This window comes from Dreissena polymorpha, chromosome 3 (genome assembly GCF_020536995.1).
Source record: "Dreissena polymorpha isolate Duluth1 chromosome 3, UMN_Dpol_1.0, whole genome shotgun sequence".
NCBI lineage: Eukaryota > Metazoa > Mollusca > Bivalvia > Myida > Dreissenidae > Dreissena > Dreissena polymorpha.
The window spans coordinates 4,962,558-4,982,893 of NC_068357.1; the positions used below are offsets into that span (position 1 = coordinate 4,962,558).

General features: G+C 38.4%; 1 protein-coding gene across 1 annotated transcript in view; it reads right to left on the bottom strand.

Annotated features, from left to right (window-relative positions):
- The window catches only part of LOC127872808 (uncharacterized), a 146,955-nt gene that overhangs the window by 15,069 nt on the left and 111,550 nt on the right, over positions 1-20,336 (bottom strand). The window contains exons 26-29 of the mRNA XM_052416224.1: positions 15,063-15,193; positions 10,559-10,665; positions 8,908-8,973; positions 1,426-1,528 (exon numbers count right to left, since the gene is read on the bottom strand). Coding sequence (XP_052272184.1) covers positions 1,426-1,528; positions 8,908-8,973; positions 10,559-10,665; positions 15,063-15,193 — 407 coding nt within the window. The remainder of the gene's footprint in view (positions 1-1,425; positions 1,529-8,907; positions 8,974-10,558; positions 10,666-15,062; positions 15,194-20,336) is intronic.

The window sequence follows — 20,336 nt, forward strand, 5'->3', positions numbered from 1 at the left end:
GTATGGATGAGGTCCTGGTGTATGGATGATATCCTGGTGTAAGGATACAGACCGTGGTGTATGGATTTGAGCCCTCGTGTATGGATACAGGCCCTGGTGTATGGATTCAGGCCCTGGTGTATGGATACAAGCCCTGGTGAATGGATACAGGCCCTGGTGTATGGACACAGACCCTTGTGTATGGATACAGACCCTGGTGTATAGAAACAAGCCCTTGTGTATGGATACAGGCACTGGTGTATGGATACAGGCCCTGGTGTATGGGTACAGATCCTGGTGTATGGATACAGGCGCTGGTGTATGGGTACAGGTTTTGGTGTATGGATACAGATCCTGGTGTATGGATACAGGTCCTGGTGTATGGATACAGGCCCTGGTGTATGGATAAAGGCTCTGTTGTATGGATACAGGCGCTGGTGTATGGATACAGGTCCTGGTGTATTGAAACAGCCCCTGGTGTATGGATACAGGTCCTGGTGTATGGATACTGGTCCTGGTGTATGGTTAAAGGCCCTGGTGTATGGATTCAGGCCCGGCTGTATGGATACAAGCCCTGGTGAATGAACACAAGCCCTGGTGAATGGATACAGGCACTGGTGTATTGATACAGGTCCTGGTGTATGGATACAAGCCCTCGTGTATGGATACAGGCCCTGGTGTATGGATACAGATCCTGGTGTATGGATACAGGTCCTGGTGTATGGATACAAGCCCTGGTGTATGGATACAGGCCCTGGTATATGGATACAGACCCTGGTGTAATAATACAAGCCCTGGTGTAAGGATACAGACCTTGGTGTATGGATACAGGTCCTGGTGTATGGATACAAGCCCTCGTGTATGGATACAGGCCCTGGTGTATGGATACAGATCCTGGTGTATGGATACAGGTCCTGGTGTATGGATACAAGCCCTGGTGTATGGATACAAGCCCTTGTGTATGGATACAAGCCCTCGTGTATGGATACAAGCCCTCGTGTATGGATACAAGCCCTGGTGTATGGATACAGGCCCTGGTATATGGATACAGACCCTGGTGTATGGATACAGGTCCTGGTTTATGGATACAAGCCCTGGTGTATGGATACAAGCCCTGGTGTATGATACAGGCTCTGGTGTATAGATACAGGCCCTAGTTTATGGATACAGGCCCTGCTGTATGGATACAAGCCCAGGTGCATGGATATAGGCCCTGGTGCATGGATACAGACCCAATATTGACACAGACCCAAGTGTATGAGTTTAGACCAGGTTTGTGGATACAGGTCCTGGTATATGGATACAGATCCTGGTATATGAATACAGGTCCTGTTGTATATATAAGGTCCTGGTGTATTGACACAGATCCAGGTGTGTGGGTTTAGGCCACTTTGTGGATATATTGATAGTGTTATCTGATGGGGAGTTAAACTCTATATACAATACCTGTCTTATTACACCTGTGTAACAGCTCACAAAGGTCCTTTGCATCGCTCACATTGCCTGGGAGTCCTTTAGTTAGGTCTGCAAACTCTTCTATCAGAGATGGCTACAATACACGATAGTTTTACATTAGAGTAGGCTAGATTACATTGTAGCTAAGCAGTTCACAGGTTCTAGGCATCTTTCATGTTGTCCACAAGAATCAAGTAAACTCCTGTAAACTTCTCAGAGATGGTTTCAATAAACCATAGTCATACATTTGAAAGGGCTGCAGTAAACTTTTGCAGTTAACATGGAAGTCTGGGCATCTCTAATATTGCCCCAGAGGCCCTTAAAGCAATTCCTTTAAAAGACATTGCTACAATACGCCATATTTAAAATTGTTAATCTATGTTTATGGACACCCTCGCTGTTCGGCTAAAATATCTATTTATCACCACTCTAACTTTTGGGTATCCAGCTTTTCAGCTATAAATACAACTGGATGACAGTGATTAAATTTGACTATTGAATTCCAGAAGTAAGAAGACTGTTTCATTTGGATTTTAAGGTTAAATATACATGTATACCAGTAATGAATTCCAGAAGTACAAAGACTGTTTCATTTGGATTATAAGGTTAAATATACATGTATACCAGTAATAGACAGTGATTTCACCTGCTACTTTAAAGTGATTGATTATCCAGTTATAATAGTAGTTCACAAGAACATTTTTTTTAAATAATTCATTCACAGGTGCTGCTTGTATAATTTCAGTAACAACTGTATAATTTCAGCAAATGCCAATTAAGATAATCTAATGCATGTTGCTTTGAAAATAAGTTTTTGTTAATAATTACCCATTACAATTTTGTTTTCTATGATAAATTTGCCTCTGTCCAAAACAATATCAAGAGGGCCATGGTGGCCCTAGGTTGCTCACCTGAGTAGTATTAAACGTTAATCAATTGTTGTTGATGTTGTTTTAGGACAAGAAAGGTTTTTTTGTTTCGGCAAATATAAACATATATGCTTTATAAGTAGTTTTGTGTGTGTGTGTTTATGTTTTTTTTTAATAGACAATTGTTACCCGTTGCCACAAACCTATATTTTGGATTAAAGCAATAGGTGGAGAGTAATTTAATTTTGAGCATCAGAAAACCAAAATGTAATTACATTTTTCCACAAATTGTTGTCCAGCGTTGAGATCATGCATACATGCCATACGTTCCGGATTGTCCCGGAAATGAAGAAGATGTCCCGCAGTCCCAGAAATCTGCCAAATGTCCCGGATTTTACAAAATCCATATATACATGTACCTTATCTTATGCTTAACTGCACTTCAAATCTGTGTTCCCACTTATCTGCAGCGTCTCCATCACAATGCCTACCCGAATAGGTGACTATGTTACTTGTCAAAATCGATCAATTAACAGGGGTTCTGTTATCATATCGATTGTCTCACGTTCCCAGTCAACCCGAAAAAGGCGGCATTGTTAAATGTGGTTGTTAATTGACTGTAATATACAACTGATAATTTCCCGCTGCGTAAGAGCAAAGGCGTTGTTCACACATCAGCTGAAGTTCAACATCGTTGAGTAAAAAATTTAAAGCAGGTAATGTTCGCACGTTTAAACGACAAAGAAGTTGAGTGTTACACAGACGCTGAAAACAAATTGAGTAAAAAAATTAAGCATATAAAATTGTCTTCCTCACTAGGTTTATTTCTGTCTTGTTCTAAACCCCCAGTAATTTGAATTTGATTTGCGTTCGCAATTGGAAGCACCATTGTGACTTGCTGTTATTGCACTAGAATTTCGGACGCTCTTACTTTTCTTACGCCCTAAATGTATCCCAGCATATTATACTTTTAACTCTTAGATTTTCTTCCTGCAGATGATGTAACATGTACACAAAAGCAATTTGGTGCTCTTTTTTAGCACGAAAAACACGTGGCTTGTATCTAGTTTCGAAAGTAGTTATGTTATATTTGACTTTAATAGATGATAGATCTAGTGTATTTCAGATACTGTAGGCTTTCGAACTTAGCAATTAACGATGCGAAAAAAATGCGTACCAAAATTGCATATATATATATATATATATATATATATATGATCGCTATATGTATACATGTCCGGAAAAATCGGCAAAAGTCCCGGAAAATTGAGCTCAATGTCCCGGAATTGGTCAGAAAAATTATGGCATGTCTGGATCATGAGATAAGCATCTCAGCATCTTTGGATGTTATAGGGATGACTAGTTACAACCTGTTTAAAAAAAAATAGCTTTAGATTCTGAAAACAAATATAATTATTATATCAATAGATTGAGTGTTTATGAAATAATTTTTGCATAATTAAATACAATATGTTGAATTGTTATCATATATCAAAGTCAATTATAAAGAAGTAAATGAGTATTAGAATATGTACTAAAAAATTCAACATTATCTACTTTTAAGGTACAAAACATCACTTGATCACTTGATCTTTGAAATCTCATAGTTACAAATGTGTGCAAATATAGAAGTAAACACACACAAGACATTATATAATTTATCATATCAAAACAACTGTCAAACTATTTGTAATTTAAAAGTACATAAATAGCATAAATACATTGTTTTTGTAAAAACAATTGCCAAAACAACTTTTATTTTTTACCAAACATTCTTATGGGCTTCTTAAAAGATGTGATAAATTGTTCACATTTTTGACTTAGTGTTTAAAAAAAACTGGAACTATTTTCAGACTCGGCTTGCAATTATCATCACCAACATCATCATCATCAACATCACCATCATTGTGCACCAACATCCTCATTACAACTAGAGTGTTAACATGGTTTTAATAAGTCATATTAGGAAAACTGCCGCTCTGCTGGCAGCCATGTTTTTCAACAAACCATAACTATTTTAGAACTACGCCAAGCTATCATAAACTTTGGATCAATAGTGTTTAATCTAGAAAGTCAGAGGGGCATGGCGCATGATTTAAAAAAAGGCATTTCGCACTGCGATTCTCTTACAAAGGGCACATTGGGTGTTTTCAAATTTTTGAAACTTTTAATCGCAGCTTAAAACTTGGATTTATACATTTTAAATGTCATTTTCATGACAAATTCACACAAACTGTGTTCTTAAAATACACAGCTTTTGTGTTGACATGTGCATTTATTTATATATTTTTTTGAAAACATTCAAATCAAATGCAAAACACGAAAATGTAACTGATCATTGCAGCTCTAAACTGAAAGTAAACTTTCTGGATGTTTATGACTAGTGTGCATCAGATTTGCGCAATGACGTCACATTCATCTATAACGCTCTCATTGTTTTCTAATGAAAAGGTAACAAGAGGGCCTGAAAGGCCCAAAGTCACTCACCTGAGATTCAAAGGAACTGACCTGTTCTGTGCAGCCTAAGATGTCATTAGAACAATATGTTCTTACCAACTTTCATGACTAGTGAACACCCTGGCTGCCACGTTTTTCAACAGACCAGAACCATTTTCATACACATCCAAGATACCATTTAAACAAATATACTGACAAAGTTTCATGAAGATTCATAAGTCCATATAAGGAAATGCCCCACCCACTGGTGGCCATGCTTTTCAAGCAACTGGAACCAATTTCGAACTTGTTCAAAATACCATTGGGACAAATCTTCTGACAAAGTTTCATGATGATCGTACAATAAATATGGCTTCTCGAGTGTTAACAAGGTTTATCTATAGCTATATAAGGAAAAATGCCACGTCCCCTTGGCAGCCATGTTTTTCCACCAACCGGAACCATTTTCGAACTCATCCAAGATATCATTCGGATAAATCATCTGACCAAGTTTCATGATGATCGGACAATAAATGTGGCCTCTAGAGTGTTAACAAGATTTTACTTAAGCAGGATATACAGCCATATTAGGAATATTGCCCCGCCCCCCGGTGGCCATGTTTTTAAGCAACCGAAACCATTTTCGAACTCATCCAAGATATCAATAGGACAAATCTTCTGACCAAATTTCATAAAGATCGGAAAATAAATGTGGCCTCTAGTGTTAACAAGGTTTTACGATAGCCATAAAAGGAAAAATGCCCCGCCCCCTGGCAGTCATGTTTTTCAACCAACCAGCATCATTTTTGAACTCGTCCAAGATATTAGTGAATTTTCTGACCAAGTTTCATGAAGATCTGACAATAAATGTGGCCTCTAGAGTGTTAACACGATTTTACTATAGCCATATAAGGAAAAATGCCCTGCCCCTTGGCAGCCATGTTTTTCAAGCAAACGTAACCATTTTCAAACTCATCCAAGATATCATTGAGACCAATCTTCTGACCAAAATTCATGAAGATTGGAAATAAATGTGGCCTCTAGAGTGTTCACAAGGTTTTACTAAAGCCATATATAGCCATATAAGGAAAAATGCCCCGCCCCTTGGCAGCCATGTTTTTCAAGCAAACGTAACCATTTTCTAACTCGTCCAAGATATCATTGAGACCAATCTTCCAACCAAATTTCATGAAGATTGGATAATAAATGTGGCCTCTATAGTGTTAACAAGGTTTTACTATAGCCATATTAGGAAAACTGCCCCGCCCCCTGGCGACCATGTTATTTCACTGATCTGGACCATTTTTTAACAAGTCCAATGTTTTGACCAAGTTTCATGATGATTCGGCAAAAATTGTGACTTCTAGAGTGTTCACTATAGCCATATAAGGAATACTGCCTCGCCCCCTGGCGGCCATGTTTTTCAACGGACCGGAACCATTTTTTAACTCAACCAACATTTCATTTAGACAAACATTTTGACAAAGTTACATGAAGATTGGGTATCAAATGTGACTTCTACAGTGTTCACAAGGTTTTATCTTTTTTTTGACCTAGTGACCTAGTTTTTGAACCAGCATGACCCAGTTTCGAACTCAGTCTAGGTATCAATGGGACAAATGTTCTGACCAAATTTCATGAAGATCAGACAATAAATCTGGCCTCTAGAGTGTTCACAAGGCAAAATGTTGACGACTGACGATGCACACCAGACGATGCACAACGGATGACGGACAAAAAGCGATCACAAAAGCTCACCATGAGCACATTGTTCTCAGGTGAGCTAAAAAGAACCAAGGACGTGTGTTTGTATACGTCCCTGAATGAACTAAATTACACGTGTTTAGTAATGCCTTTAATAAATGCTACTTTTTAAGTATTTATCTTGTCTGTATTCATTAATTAATGATACATTGAACAAAGAAAGTTAAATATCCACGTGTTCCTCGTGAAAATGAGTCAAATGAACAGCGGTACATGTATATGCAGGTTTCCCACTCATGGACCAGGTAGTCATTAAATAACAAACAAGAGATGTGTTTGTCAGAAACACAATGCCCCATACTGTGCCACTTTGATTTTGTTTTTGACCTTTGATCTTGAAAGATGACCTTGACCTTTCCCAAATCAAAATGTGCAGCTCCAGGAGATACACATGCATGCCAAATATCAAGTTGCTATCTTCAATATTGCAAAAGTTAGGGCAAATGTTAAAGTTTTTGGACGGATGCACAGACTGACAGACAGACGAACTGTTCAACTGCTATATGCCACCCTCCCGCGGGCATAAATAATGCTATACATGTTAATAAAAGTTCTTTAAAATCGCGGGCATAAATAATGCTATACATGTTAATAAAAGTTCTTTAAAATCAGCAAGGATTTGACTTGTAATAGACAGTATTCAAAACTCAGCTAATCTCTTAGTAACAACAATCTATACTGTTACGACCCTTGTGTCTTATATATATATGATGATATTAATTTAATAAAAAATTTCGGATCATTTTAGTTTGAATAACAATACGTAACATCATTGATTTAGGTAAATTGTATTGTACCTCATGTAAGTGACAGAAAAAAAACAGTCATTCGCAAGGACTGATTAACAACTATTGCTTGTTTATTTCATTGTCATTTAGAAACCTGACTATCATTAATTCATAGACACAAAACCCACGCTGTTTTCTTTAGAACAAACTCCTTTTTCTGATTGGTTTTCATTGAAAGCTTATACCAACTCGCGCAATTAACTGCTATGGGATGATTATTGATTTTTACAGCATTTTTTGGGAAATAGGCCTTCTTTTATTGCGTCAAAAGCAGTCATGCATTATTATGCGTGCTTGGGGACACCAAGAAAACACACGATTTCAAAAGCAGATAAGACTTAAATCATATGGATCTAGATAAAAGGGCACGTGGCGATAATTGGTTTTAAAAGGGGTAGCCTGTGCTCCGAAAAAAGGGGCATGGCAGGGTGCCACACTGATTAGGCCTGGATAAAACACTAGACCAAGTTCCATGAAAATTGGACTATACATGTGACTTCTAGAGTGTTAACAAGGTTTTACTATATAGCCATATCAGGAAAACAGCCTTGCCTCCAGGCCGCCATGTATTTCAACACACAGACACCATTTTTAAACACAGTCGAGCTATCATAAGAACAAATGTTATGACCAAGTTCCGTGAAAATTGGACTATAAATGTGACTTCTAGAGTGATAAAAATGTTTTACCAAGCTAAATTAGGAAATCTGCCCCGCCCGATGGTGGCCATGTTTTTCAATGGACTGGAACCATTTTCAAGATCAGAACAAAATGTTGTGACCATATTTCATGAGGATTGGACTATAAATGTGACTCTTAGAGTGTTAACAAGGTTTTACTATAGCCATATTTGGAAAACTGCCCAACCCCCAGGTGGCCATAGTTTTCAATGGACCAGAACCATTTTCAAACACAACAGAGCTTTCATTGAGACGAATGTTATGACCAAGATTCATGAAGATTGGACAAGGTTTAACAAGGTTTAACTATAGCCATATAAACAAAATTGCCCTGCCCCCTGGCGGCCATGTTTTACCACAAACTGGAACCATTTTATAACTCAGCCCAGATATCATGAGAACAAATGTTCTGACCAAGTTTCATGAGGATTGGACTTGAAATAAGACTTCTAGAGTGTTCACAAGGTCTAACTATAGCCATATAAGGAAAACTGCCCCGTCCCCTGTTGGCCATGTTTTTCAACTGACTGGAACCATTTTCGAACTCAGCTTAGCTATTAATGGGAAAAATGTTCTGACAAAGTGTCATGAAGATCGGACAATAAATGCGACTTCTGGAGTGTTAACAAGCTTTTTCTTTAATTTGACCTAGTGACCTAGTTTATTAGCTCACTTGACCCAGTTTCAAACTTGACCAAGATATCATTTGGACAAATCTTCTGACCAAGTTTCATGAGATCAGAAATAAATGTGGCGTCTAGAGTGTTAACAAGGCAAAATGTTGACGACGGACGACGCACGGCTTACAAAGGTGATCCCAAAAGCTCACTATGAGGACGTTGTGCTCAGGTAACTAAAAACAGGTTCATTTTACATATCTTATCAATTGCTCATCTTGATAATAAAATTGTTTTTGAAGCCACATCACACACTTACATTGTTTTCTTTCCATCTCAGGAACACCTGTTTTAACATAATTGGGTCCAGCATCAGGCCAGGTGTCTGTAATAAATAGAGGCCGCATATTATTCATAATCCTGTTAATTAAAGTCCTTCCAATGCTCTGACAGCATTAAAACAATACCGAAGGCTCAACACAAATACAACCAATACAAATAACAAATCTTCAAAACAAATCTAGAATCAATTCCAATGTCTATCGTCAGAGCAGAATTACTATTTGTTTTGTTTTTTAACTTTCTCTAGGTGCTTGCCCTCTGACGGACAAATTGTGTGAATAAACCTCAAAATGTTCTTCATGAGTATACACCAATGTATTATAGTACCTGATATCTTACCTATCAAGTTGCTGCAGTAAAAAATTGTATTGAGTGTTATTTTGACAATATTATATGAAAGATCTGGACCAGAAGCATATTATCAGCCAGTCACATGGGCTGTTAATTCAGCAGCTGGCCGATGATAGGCATCCAGCCCAGTTCTGCAGTATATTATCATTTATAAAATAATCATATTTCTTAATTCATCACACTTAACGCAAACCAGTATTCCATACATACTTTTTTCATTAATGTAATTATAAAACATGTGACGTATGACATAATCATAATAGTGTCAACAAAAACCATTTTCAAATTTTGTGAGTCTAGTAATTTAATTCAATAGAAGTGCTGGTAAACATACCGGTCCTGACATAATTCACCCAAAGTCGTGGACGGACCGTATAAACTTCAACAACACACCCACTCTACCTGTATGAAAACACACCGACTCTACCTGTATGACAACACACCCCCTCTACCTGTATGACACCACACACACTTTACATGTATGACAACACACCCACTCTACCTGTATGACACCACACACACTTTACATGTATGACAACACACCCACTCTACCTGTATGACACCACACACACTTTACATAAATGACAACACACCCACTCTACCTGTATGACACCACACACACTTTACATGTATGACAACACACCCACTCTACCTGTATGACAACACACCCACTCTACCTGTATGACACCACACCCACTCTACCTGTATGACATCACACCCACTCTACCTGTATGACATCACACACACTTTACATGTATGACAACACACCCACTCTACCTGTATGACAACACACCCACTCTACCTGTATGACACCACACCCACTCTACCTGTATGACATCACACCCACTCTACCTGTATGACATCACACACACTTTACATGTATGACACCACACCCACTCTACCTGTATGACACCACACCCACTCTACCTGTATGACAACACACCCACTCTACCTGTACGACACCACACCCACTCTACCTGTATGGCACCACACCCAATCTACCTGTATGACACCACACCCACTCTACCTGTATGACATCCCACCCACTCTACCTGTACGACACCACACCCACTCTATTTGTATGACACCACACCCACTCTACCTGTATGACAACACACCCACTCTACCTGTATGACAACACACCCACTCTACCTGTATGACAACACACCCAATCTACCTGTATGACACCACACCCACTCTACCTGTATGACATCCCACCCACTCTACCTGTACGACACCACACCCACTCTATTTGTATGACAACACACCCTCCCCACCTGCATGATTTTCTGGAACTTGACCAGCTCTGCCACCTCTAGATGCACAGCCGCAAGGGCCACCAGTGCTGTCTTCTCCTCGAAATGCTTTGTGCACTCCTCAAACACTGAAATATACAACGGCATAAAGTAGAAGGAGACAACAGCGAAGAATGTCACCATGGCATAGCAGATATAATGTCCTCCTATTAACAGGAAGGTCAAGGGATCAATCCCTCTGTGGGAGCTTTTAGCTTAGATCACTCCCAAAGACACCAGGTACTGGTTATACCAAGGAAACAAACTGGAAGGAACAAACGGTGGACACTTGAGCTTTTCACAGTCATGGTGCATATCCAGACGCACAGCAAGTGACATTGTGCATCATGTTGTAATAATCCAGTTACAGAAAAGTTCAAACAGGGGCATAAGAGCAGCAATACTTGAATGTTGATTAATAAAAAAATGTTAAACGCAGAAGATTTTATAATAAAGAACAATGCATGAACATTGGACTGTTTTTCATTTAACCTGCAAAGAGATCTTTGCACCTTTGTACCTTGATGTAGAGGGTTTGACCTGTATATTGAGAACATTTCCAAGCACCTTCTTACATGTAAATAAAGCGTTTGCGATCAGAAGTTAAGCATCACCAACCGAAACAGTGAAAACAAGAAACCGTCGGAGATGGGTGATGCTCCCCTAAGGTTTTTTTGTCACAATATTGCACTATATATTCAGATAAAAGGAAACGTCTTGAGGGCACAGTAGTTGGGGGGACAAGAATTTTTTATAGAAAATTTCAAAGGACGATAACTCTGTGAAAAATCATCCAACCAGAACCCTCTGATGCACATCTCCTCTTGGTAGTGAAGCTTCCCATAAAGTTTCATTGAATTCCGGTCATTAGTTGCTGAAAAATAGCCCGGACAAGAAATGCACTATATGTACAGTTAATGGAAAATTTCAAAGGGCCATAACTCTGTGAAAAATCATCCGACCAGATCCCGCTGATTACATGCACATCTCCTCTTGGTAAAGAAGCTTCCCATAAAGTTTCATTGAATTACGGTCATTAGTTGCTGAGAAATAGCCCGGATAAGAATTGAACAATATGTACAGTTAATGGAAAATTTCAAAGGGCCATAACTCTGTGAAAAATCATCCTACCAGAACCTGCTGATAATATGCACATCTCCTCTTGGTAGTGAAGCTTCCCATAAAGTTTTATTGAATTCCGGTCATTAGTTGCTGAGATATAGCCCGGACAAAAATTGTGCACGGACGGACAGACGGATGGACACATGGATGAACAGACGAAGTGGCGACTATATGCTCCCCCCAAAATAAATTTTGGGGGAGCATAACAAATAATACCATGAATAACTCCAAACCTGCCATTACTCGAGCATTGAGGTCAGTCCCGTGCTACCAGGGCTAGCGCTGGCCCAAAATTTCTTTGAGCCAACCTGATTTCGTTTTTCGGCGTGCGAAAAGTGGTTTTAAAATAATAATATATTCTGTCAAATTGTTCATATTTCTTTTTATGACAACAAGGGCATATCAGATATAATATAACATGCAGTTTTCAATATAGAAATAATTATTATGGTACTTTTCAAAGTACAATCATAAGTTAATATATACATGTACACTTAACAGTGGAGTAAGTTGTCCCAAATTTGAAATCCTGAAAATTAGGCCGGGGGTCTTAGAACCAGGAACCCAACAGGAATAAAGGGAAAAGCCCCCCACCCCACCCAGAGCCCTTACAAATTGTTCTTTGTTATAGTCTTTCCATTTGCAATTTCAAGTGAATACAATTCGAAATAATATGCACCACATCGTCCGTATTACCGCATGTGTATTCGTCATTCTATTTCTTCTATAAAGAACTCCGAAAATAAATTTAAATCAGCGAAAAATTATTTATCCGAAAACGACAGTCCGAAAAAATGTACGCGTTCTGCACTTGAAATAAAATTTGCATATCGTTTGATTGCAGAAAATGAAAATCAGTGACGTCTGACAATCTAGCAAATATGTTATAAATATACCATTTGGTTGACATTTTTCTTAACAATAGCATTGCTTGTGGGTAAAAACAACTTAATTATCACCTTTTATTTCAAACGATAACGTCGATAATCGGCAGAAAGGTGTAACAACATCATCAACATAGAACTAATTATTTAATGGTCATCATTTAATTCAGATCGATAGTCGGTAGAAAGGTCTAAAGTGATCAGCTGAGAAATTATTTATTGTTGCTCTTCTTGTCATGTGTTTATCTTTAAATACGACGTTTGCCATCGGCCGCTAAATTTTTGGCAGACGACAATATCAACTGTGTATCAAATTGTATACGCATGATTGACCCAATATTATGTGTGAGCGAACTCAATGTTGATTGGCCAGCTACCACGTGCGCTTCAATAACAATAAGGTCGAGCGATGTCTCATGTTCTGGTGCAGACCGGTTTTCGTTTATTATTCAATTTGCGAACACTTTCAATGAAACAAAGAGAAAACTATAGAAAACTAGTCTGGATTTAAATGGCGGATAATTTCAATGAAGATTTGCGAGAACTTAGCATTTTCGCAAATCAGAATTTTCTTGAGCCAAATTCTCAATATTTTCGCAAGTGGCTCAAATGGCGAACGACAGCGCGAGCCCTGAAGTGCTACCTTGAGTGATCGCAGTTTTACTGTATTCTGATTTGTCATATAATTTTGCGACCCATATTATTTTTCACTGACTGTTTCTTAATTCTAACAAGGGCTGTTTGTAAAACATGCATGCCCCCCATATGGGCTGTCCATTGTAGTGGCAGCCATTGTGTGAGCACGATTTTTGTCACTGTGACCTTGACCTTTGACCTAGTGACCTGAAAATCAATAGGGGTCATCTGCGAGTCACGATCAATGTACCTATGAAGTGTCATGATCCTAGGCAAAAGCGTTCTTGAGTTATCATCTGAAAATCATTTTACTATTTCGGGTCACAGTGACCTTGACCTTTGACCTTGTGACCTCAAAATCAATAGGGGTCATCTGCAAGTCATGATCAATCTACCCATGAAGTTTCATGATCCTAGGCAAAAGCGTTCTTGAGTTATCATCCGAAAACCATTTTACTATTTCAGGTCACCGTGACCTTGACCTTTGACCTAGTGACCTCAAAAACGATAGGGGTCATCTGCAAGTCATGATCAATCTACCTATGAAGTTTCATGATCCTAGGCGTATGCGTTCTTGAGTTATCATCCGGAAACCATTTTACTATTTCGGGTCACCGTGACCTTGACCTTTGACCTAGTGACCTCAAAATTGATAGGGGTCATCTGCGAGTCATGATCAATCTACCCATGAAGTTTCATGATCCTAGGCGTATGCGTTCTTGAGTTATCATCCGGAAACCATTTTACTATTTCGGGTCACCGTGACCTTGACCTAGTGACCTCAAAATCAATAGGGGTCATCTGCGAGTCATGATCAATCTACCCATGAAGTTTCATGATCCTAAGCGTATGCGTTCTTGAGTTATCATCTGAAAACCATTTTACTATTTCGGGTCACCGTGACCTTGACCTTTGACCTAGTGACCTCAAAATCAAAAGGGGTCATCTTTGAGTCATGATCAATCTACCAATGAAGTTTCATGATCCTAGGCGTATGAGTTCTCGAGCTATCATACGACAACCACCTGGTGGACGGACCGACCGACCTACCGACCGACCGACCTACCGACCGACCGACCGCCCGACCGACATGAGCAAAGCAATATACCCCTTCTTCTTCGAAGGGGGGCATAATAATTGCTTTGTGCTTTTAAAACTGTAGGTCTGTTGCATTTATTTATGTATATCATACCTGTGTTCATTTTTCAAGGAACTACATTTATTTCTAACAAGTATAAATGGGTGTTTTGTGTAATTATTAATTGACATTCTTCAGTCACTGTCACACCTAACTATTAGTTCCTGAAAATATTTGTTTTTATAGCAATTAGCATACCAGTATATATTTCTGGAATTTTTTATTGAGAAATTGTATTGTTTGTAACTGTTTTGTGGTTTATATATCTTTGCTATACAATACTTTGTGAGAATGTTGTGATTTGTAATTGTTGAGTGTTGTGTTGTTTACTTCATTTTGCATTTCATTTTTCCAATGATCATTATGTGGGCCAATACCTCATAATGTTATTGAACCAAAAAATGCATCAACACCGTCAGAACTAGTTATCTAGACAAAGACAATGGCTGGTGTGAATTAACAAAACAAACATGTAACCGTACAACTTATCGGCTAAGGAAAACAACGAACACTTAGTATTGCTGGAGCCCCTAAGTTGTTGCCATATACATAACACTTAACTTCGAAAATGTTTTTTTATATATAGGTCCTGTGGACTTGTATTTAAATAATGTAAACGTTGGCAGCTGTTTGAAATAATACTTTAGCAGGGCATCACTTCATAAAAACATGGTTTGGGTGGTAAACACTTGATGACTGCACATACAGGCCTTCAGGTCAGCACGCTTGTTGAGGAAAGGCTTGAATAGGTCCATGATACACCCCACTACTTCAGGGTTGGTCCTGCTAAGCAGCTCCGCTGCAACAGGTAGTGTCTTCAGCACCTGAGTCAGGTCACTGAAATACAAGGTTAGAAACTAGATACCAGTCTGAGTCAGGTCACTGAAATACAAGGATAGAAACTAGATACCAGTCTGAGTCAGGTCACTGAAATACAAGGTTAGAAACTAGATACCAGTCTGAGTCAGGTCACTGAAATACAAGGTTAGAAACTAGATACCAGTCTGAGTCATGTCACTGAAATACAAGGTTAGAAACTTGATAACAGTCTGAGTCAGGTCACTGAAATACATGGGTTAAAACTTGATACCAGTCTGAGTCAGGTCACTGAAATACATGGGTAAAAACTTGATACCAGTCTGAGTCAGGTCACTGAAATACATGGGTTAAAACTTGACACCAGTCTGAGTCAGGTCACTGAAATACATGGGTTAAAACTTGATACTAGGGATGGGACCGAATATCCGAATATTCGAATATCTACCGAATATTCGAATCCAACATTCATATTCGAATATTCTATTTTTATGCAAAAGTTATAAGTACAGTTACAAAGTCGAAGTTTGGAATTAGTGCAGACGACTTTCTTGTATAAGTCATTGCTTTGACAGCTGCAATCAATGAACAAGATGATAATTGGCAAACGGGAGGGTATAAGAATAGGGACCAATCACCAATTAATTTAAAAAAATAATTTATGTGAAACAGCAATGTGTATTGATAACCATTCAATTTGTTTTGACAGGTCTTTTAACCTCATGTGGTATAATACACAGAATCTTTTGACCTAATTGGGTAGCAGTTGGCTTTTATTTCAGTGCATTTTTCAATAGCAATTAGCAACCCAATTCATAAAACTCCATTGTGTTAATGCCTGATAAAATAAATAATTCGCCGATAAATCGCTGATAAGGTGTCAAAAACTACACTGGTGCACTCAGGTTTTTTAAAAGTAGATGGTAATAAGGGGCAATAAAGGGATTGGTGATAGTAAGTTTTGGCAAGACGGACCTTTAATAGTGAAATTTATTGTTAATTTATAGAACATATGTCGTGTTTTACGAATGTCGGGACAATTTGTTTCATTATCAGGACGCCGGGTAAAATACTCCAGATGCAGGACTGTCAAACTGAGATCAGGACGTATGGCATGCTTGTTTTGAATGCTTCATTCATATAATAGATCAATGTTGACTCAATCAGACTTTACTAAGTCAAATATCAACCAATTAAATCGTCATGGTTCGTAATTTACTAAAAACAAGAATATCAGTGAAACTGATGGATGCTCCCCGATGATGCGCTTTGTCAATCTATGTGTTTATAACCACCAAAAACAAGAGCACCGCCTTGCAGGTGCAGACCGCTCATCTATTTTTCCTTTTAAAGGTGAAGGGAACCATCTCAATATTTCAATAAAAAAAGATGGATGAGTGGGGTGGAGAGGGGTGTATAGTGTGGGGGTGTGGTCATTTATTACATTATCTTCCAAAAATAAGAAACAAAAATGCCAAAACAAAACATTTTTTTTGGGGGGGGGGGGGGGGGATTCTTGGGTGGGATTGTTGGACGGTCTTTCAAAAATAAAATAATAAAAATAAATATTTTTGTTTTTTAACAATGTTTCCAAAAAAAATGGGGAGGAGGTTGGGTGGGGTCGGTGGGGGGGCGGGGGGGGTATAGTGTGAGGGTGAGGTCATTTATAAGATTATCTTTAAAAAAAAAAAAGCAACAAAAAAATGTTGTTTTTATTGGGGGGGGGGGGGGGGGAGGAGGATTCAGGGGGGGGGGGGGGGGCATGGGGGATGGTTTGGGTGGAGTCTATTGTAGTATGTCATGTGAGAGTTGTTTTGTCAATGTATTAATCAAATCTGTTCATAAATAACGAAGTCATGGCAATTTTTGCAAAATTTAATTATTTGACCTTGAAAGTCAAGGTCATACAAAAGTCAAGGTAAAATTCAACTTGCCAGGTACAGTACCCTCATGATAGTATGAAAGTATTTGAAGTTTGAAAGCAATAGCCTTGATACTTTATAAGTAAAGTGGAAGTAAACACAAAATTTAACCATATATTTAAAGTTACTAAATCAAAAAAGGGCAATAATTCCATCAAAATGACAACCAGATTTATGCAACTTGTTCTGTACAGTCCCCTCATGATAGTAAGTAAGTGTACCAAGTTTGAATGCAATAGCTTTGATGCTTTATGAGAAAAGTGGACCTAAACACAAAACTTAACCAAATTTTCAAAGTATAAAAAGGGCACATAATTCTGTCAAAATGCACGCCAGAGTTATCTAACTTTGCCTGCCCAGTCCCCTCATGATAGTAAGTAAGTGTACAAAGTTTGAATGAAAAGCTTTGATACTTTATGAGAAAAGTGGACCTAAACACAAAACTAAACCGGACGCCGACGCCAAGGTGATGACAATTGCTCTTTTTTTTTTTCTTCACAAAATAGATGAGCTAAACATCTTTTATTAGCCTCGGTGACCTTGACCCCAGTGACCTCAAACCTCATCAAAAGGTAGAGACCCATGCAAGGTACCTACCTACATGCCAAATATGAAAGAGATAGGTAAAGTATTGAAGGTTCTTTGAGAACTGTTACAAAAGCGGGACAGAAAATATATTATTAGCCTTGGTGACCTAGAGCCCAGTTACCTCAAACCTCATCAAAAGGTAGAGGTCCGTGCAAGGTACCTACATGGCAAATATGCAAGAGATCGGTAACGTATTGAATGCCCTATGAGAAACTGTAAGAAAAGCGTGACTGAAAATCTATAATCCGCCTTGGTGACCTTGAGCCCAGTGACCTCAAACCTCATCAAAAGGTAGAGGTCCATGGAAGGTACCTACATGCCAAATATGAAAGAGATCGGTAAAGTAACAAAAGCATGACGGAAAATATATTATTAGCCTCAGTGACCTTGACCCCAGTGACCTCATCAAAAGGTAGAGGTCCAAGCAAGGTATCTACATGCCAAATATGAAAGAGATTGGTAAAGTATTGAAGGTGCTATGAGAAACTGTAACAAAAGCATGAAGAAACAAGATGTGTTTGTGAAACACAATGTCCCCCTATATATGACCTTGACCTTGTGAAGGATGACCTTGACCTTGTGAAGGATGACCTTGACCTTTCACCACTCAAAATGTGCAGCTCCATGAGATACACATGCATGCCAAATATCAAGTTGCTATCTTCAATATTGCAAAAGTATTCATAAAATAAGCGATTTGGGCCACATATATTTGACCTCTGACCTTGAAGGATGACCTTGACCTTGACCTTTCAACACTCAAAATGTGCAGCTCCATAAGATACACATGCATGCCAAATATCAAGTTGGTATCTTCAATATTGCAAAAGTATTCATAAAATAAGCGATTTGGGCAACATATATTTGACCTCTGACCTTGAAGGATGACCTTGACCTTTCACCACTCAAAATGTGCAGCTCCATAAGATACACATGCATGCCAAATATCAAGTTGCTATCTTCAATATTGCAAAAGTATTCATAAAATTAGCGATTTTGGTCACATATATTTGACCTCTGACCTTGAAGGATGACCTTGACCTTTCACCACTCAAAATGTGCAGCTTCATAAGATACACATGCATGCCAAATATGAAGTTGCTATCTTCAATATAGCAAAAGTTATTGCAAAATGTTAAAGTTGGCGCAAACAGACCAACAGACCAACAGACAGACAGGGCAAAAACAATATGTCCCCCACTACTATAGTGGGGGACATAAAAATCTATTATTAGCCTCAGTGACCTTGACCCTAGTGACCTCAAATTTCATCAAAAGGTAGAGGTCTAGTAAGGTACCTACTTGCCAAATATGAAAGAGATTGGTAAAGTATTGAACGTGGCATGAGAAACTGTAACAAAAGTGTGACGGAAAAATCTATTATTAGCCTTGGTGATCTTGACCCCAGTGACCTCAAACGTCATCAAAAGGTAGAGGTCCATGCAAGGTACCTACATATAAAAATATGAAAGATATCAGTAAAGTATGGAAGGTGCTATGAGAAACTGTAACAAAAGTGTGACGGAAATCTATTATTAGCCTCGGTGACCTTGACCTTGAACCAAGTGACCTCAAACCTCATCAAAAGGTAGAGATTCATGCAAAGTACCTACATGCCAACTATGAAAGAGATCGGTAAAGTATTGAAGGCCCTATGAGAAACTGTAACAAAGGGTGACAGAAAATCTATTATTAGCCTCGGTGACCTTGACCTAGAACCCTGTTACCCCAAACCTCATCAAAAGGTAGAGGTCCATGCAAGGTACCTACATGCCAAATATGAAAGAGATCGGTAAAGTAATGAAGATATTATGAGAAACTGTAACAAAAGCGTGACGGAAAATCTATTATTAGCCTCGGTGACCTTGACCCCAGTGACCTCAAACTTCAACAAAAGGTAGAGGTCCATGCAAGGTACCTACATGCCAAATATGAAAGAGATCGGTAATGTATTGAAGGCGCTATGAGAAACGGTAACAAAAGTGTGACGAAAGTAAGGACAAACTGGCAACTATATGCTCTGCCGAAATTTTATTTCGGGGAGCATAAAAATGAAAAAGAAAAGCATAAATATTATCGATGTGAAGTAATCCGAATCAATTAGAAGTATTAAAATAAATTAGAATTACAGTAATCTGTTTTCTGGGAATATCTTATATCTTATGAAAATAAACAGCATTTATTTAAAAACGAAGAACATAATTCAATAATCTTTTTTTATATTATTTTATCCCTATATGATACTATTTATATATGGTATTAGTGGCAATATTAAATAGTACGTTGCTCTGGACAGTCATAAGTTTGGACATTTTAATATAAGGTTTAACAAGAGCTCCGCATAACGGGTGCCATGCTCGGCTACGGGTGCATTTTTGAACAAGAAACCGTCGGAGACGGGTGATGCTCCCCAATGTTTTTTTTGTCACAATATTGCACTATATATTCAGATAAAAGGAAACGTCTTGAGGGCACAGTAGTTGGGAGGACAATAATTTTTTTATAGAAAATTTCAAAGGGCCATAACTCTGTGAAAAATCATCCGACCAGAACCCGCTGATAATATGCACATTTCCTCTTGGTAGTGAAGCTTCCCAAAAAGTTTTATTGAATTCCAGTCATTAGTTGCTGAGAAATAGCCCGGACAAAAATTG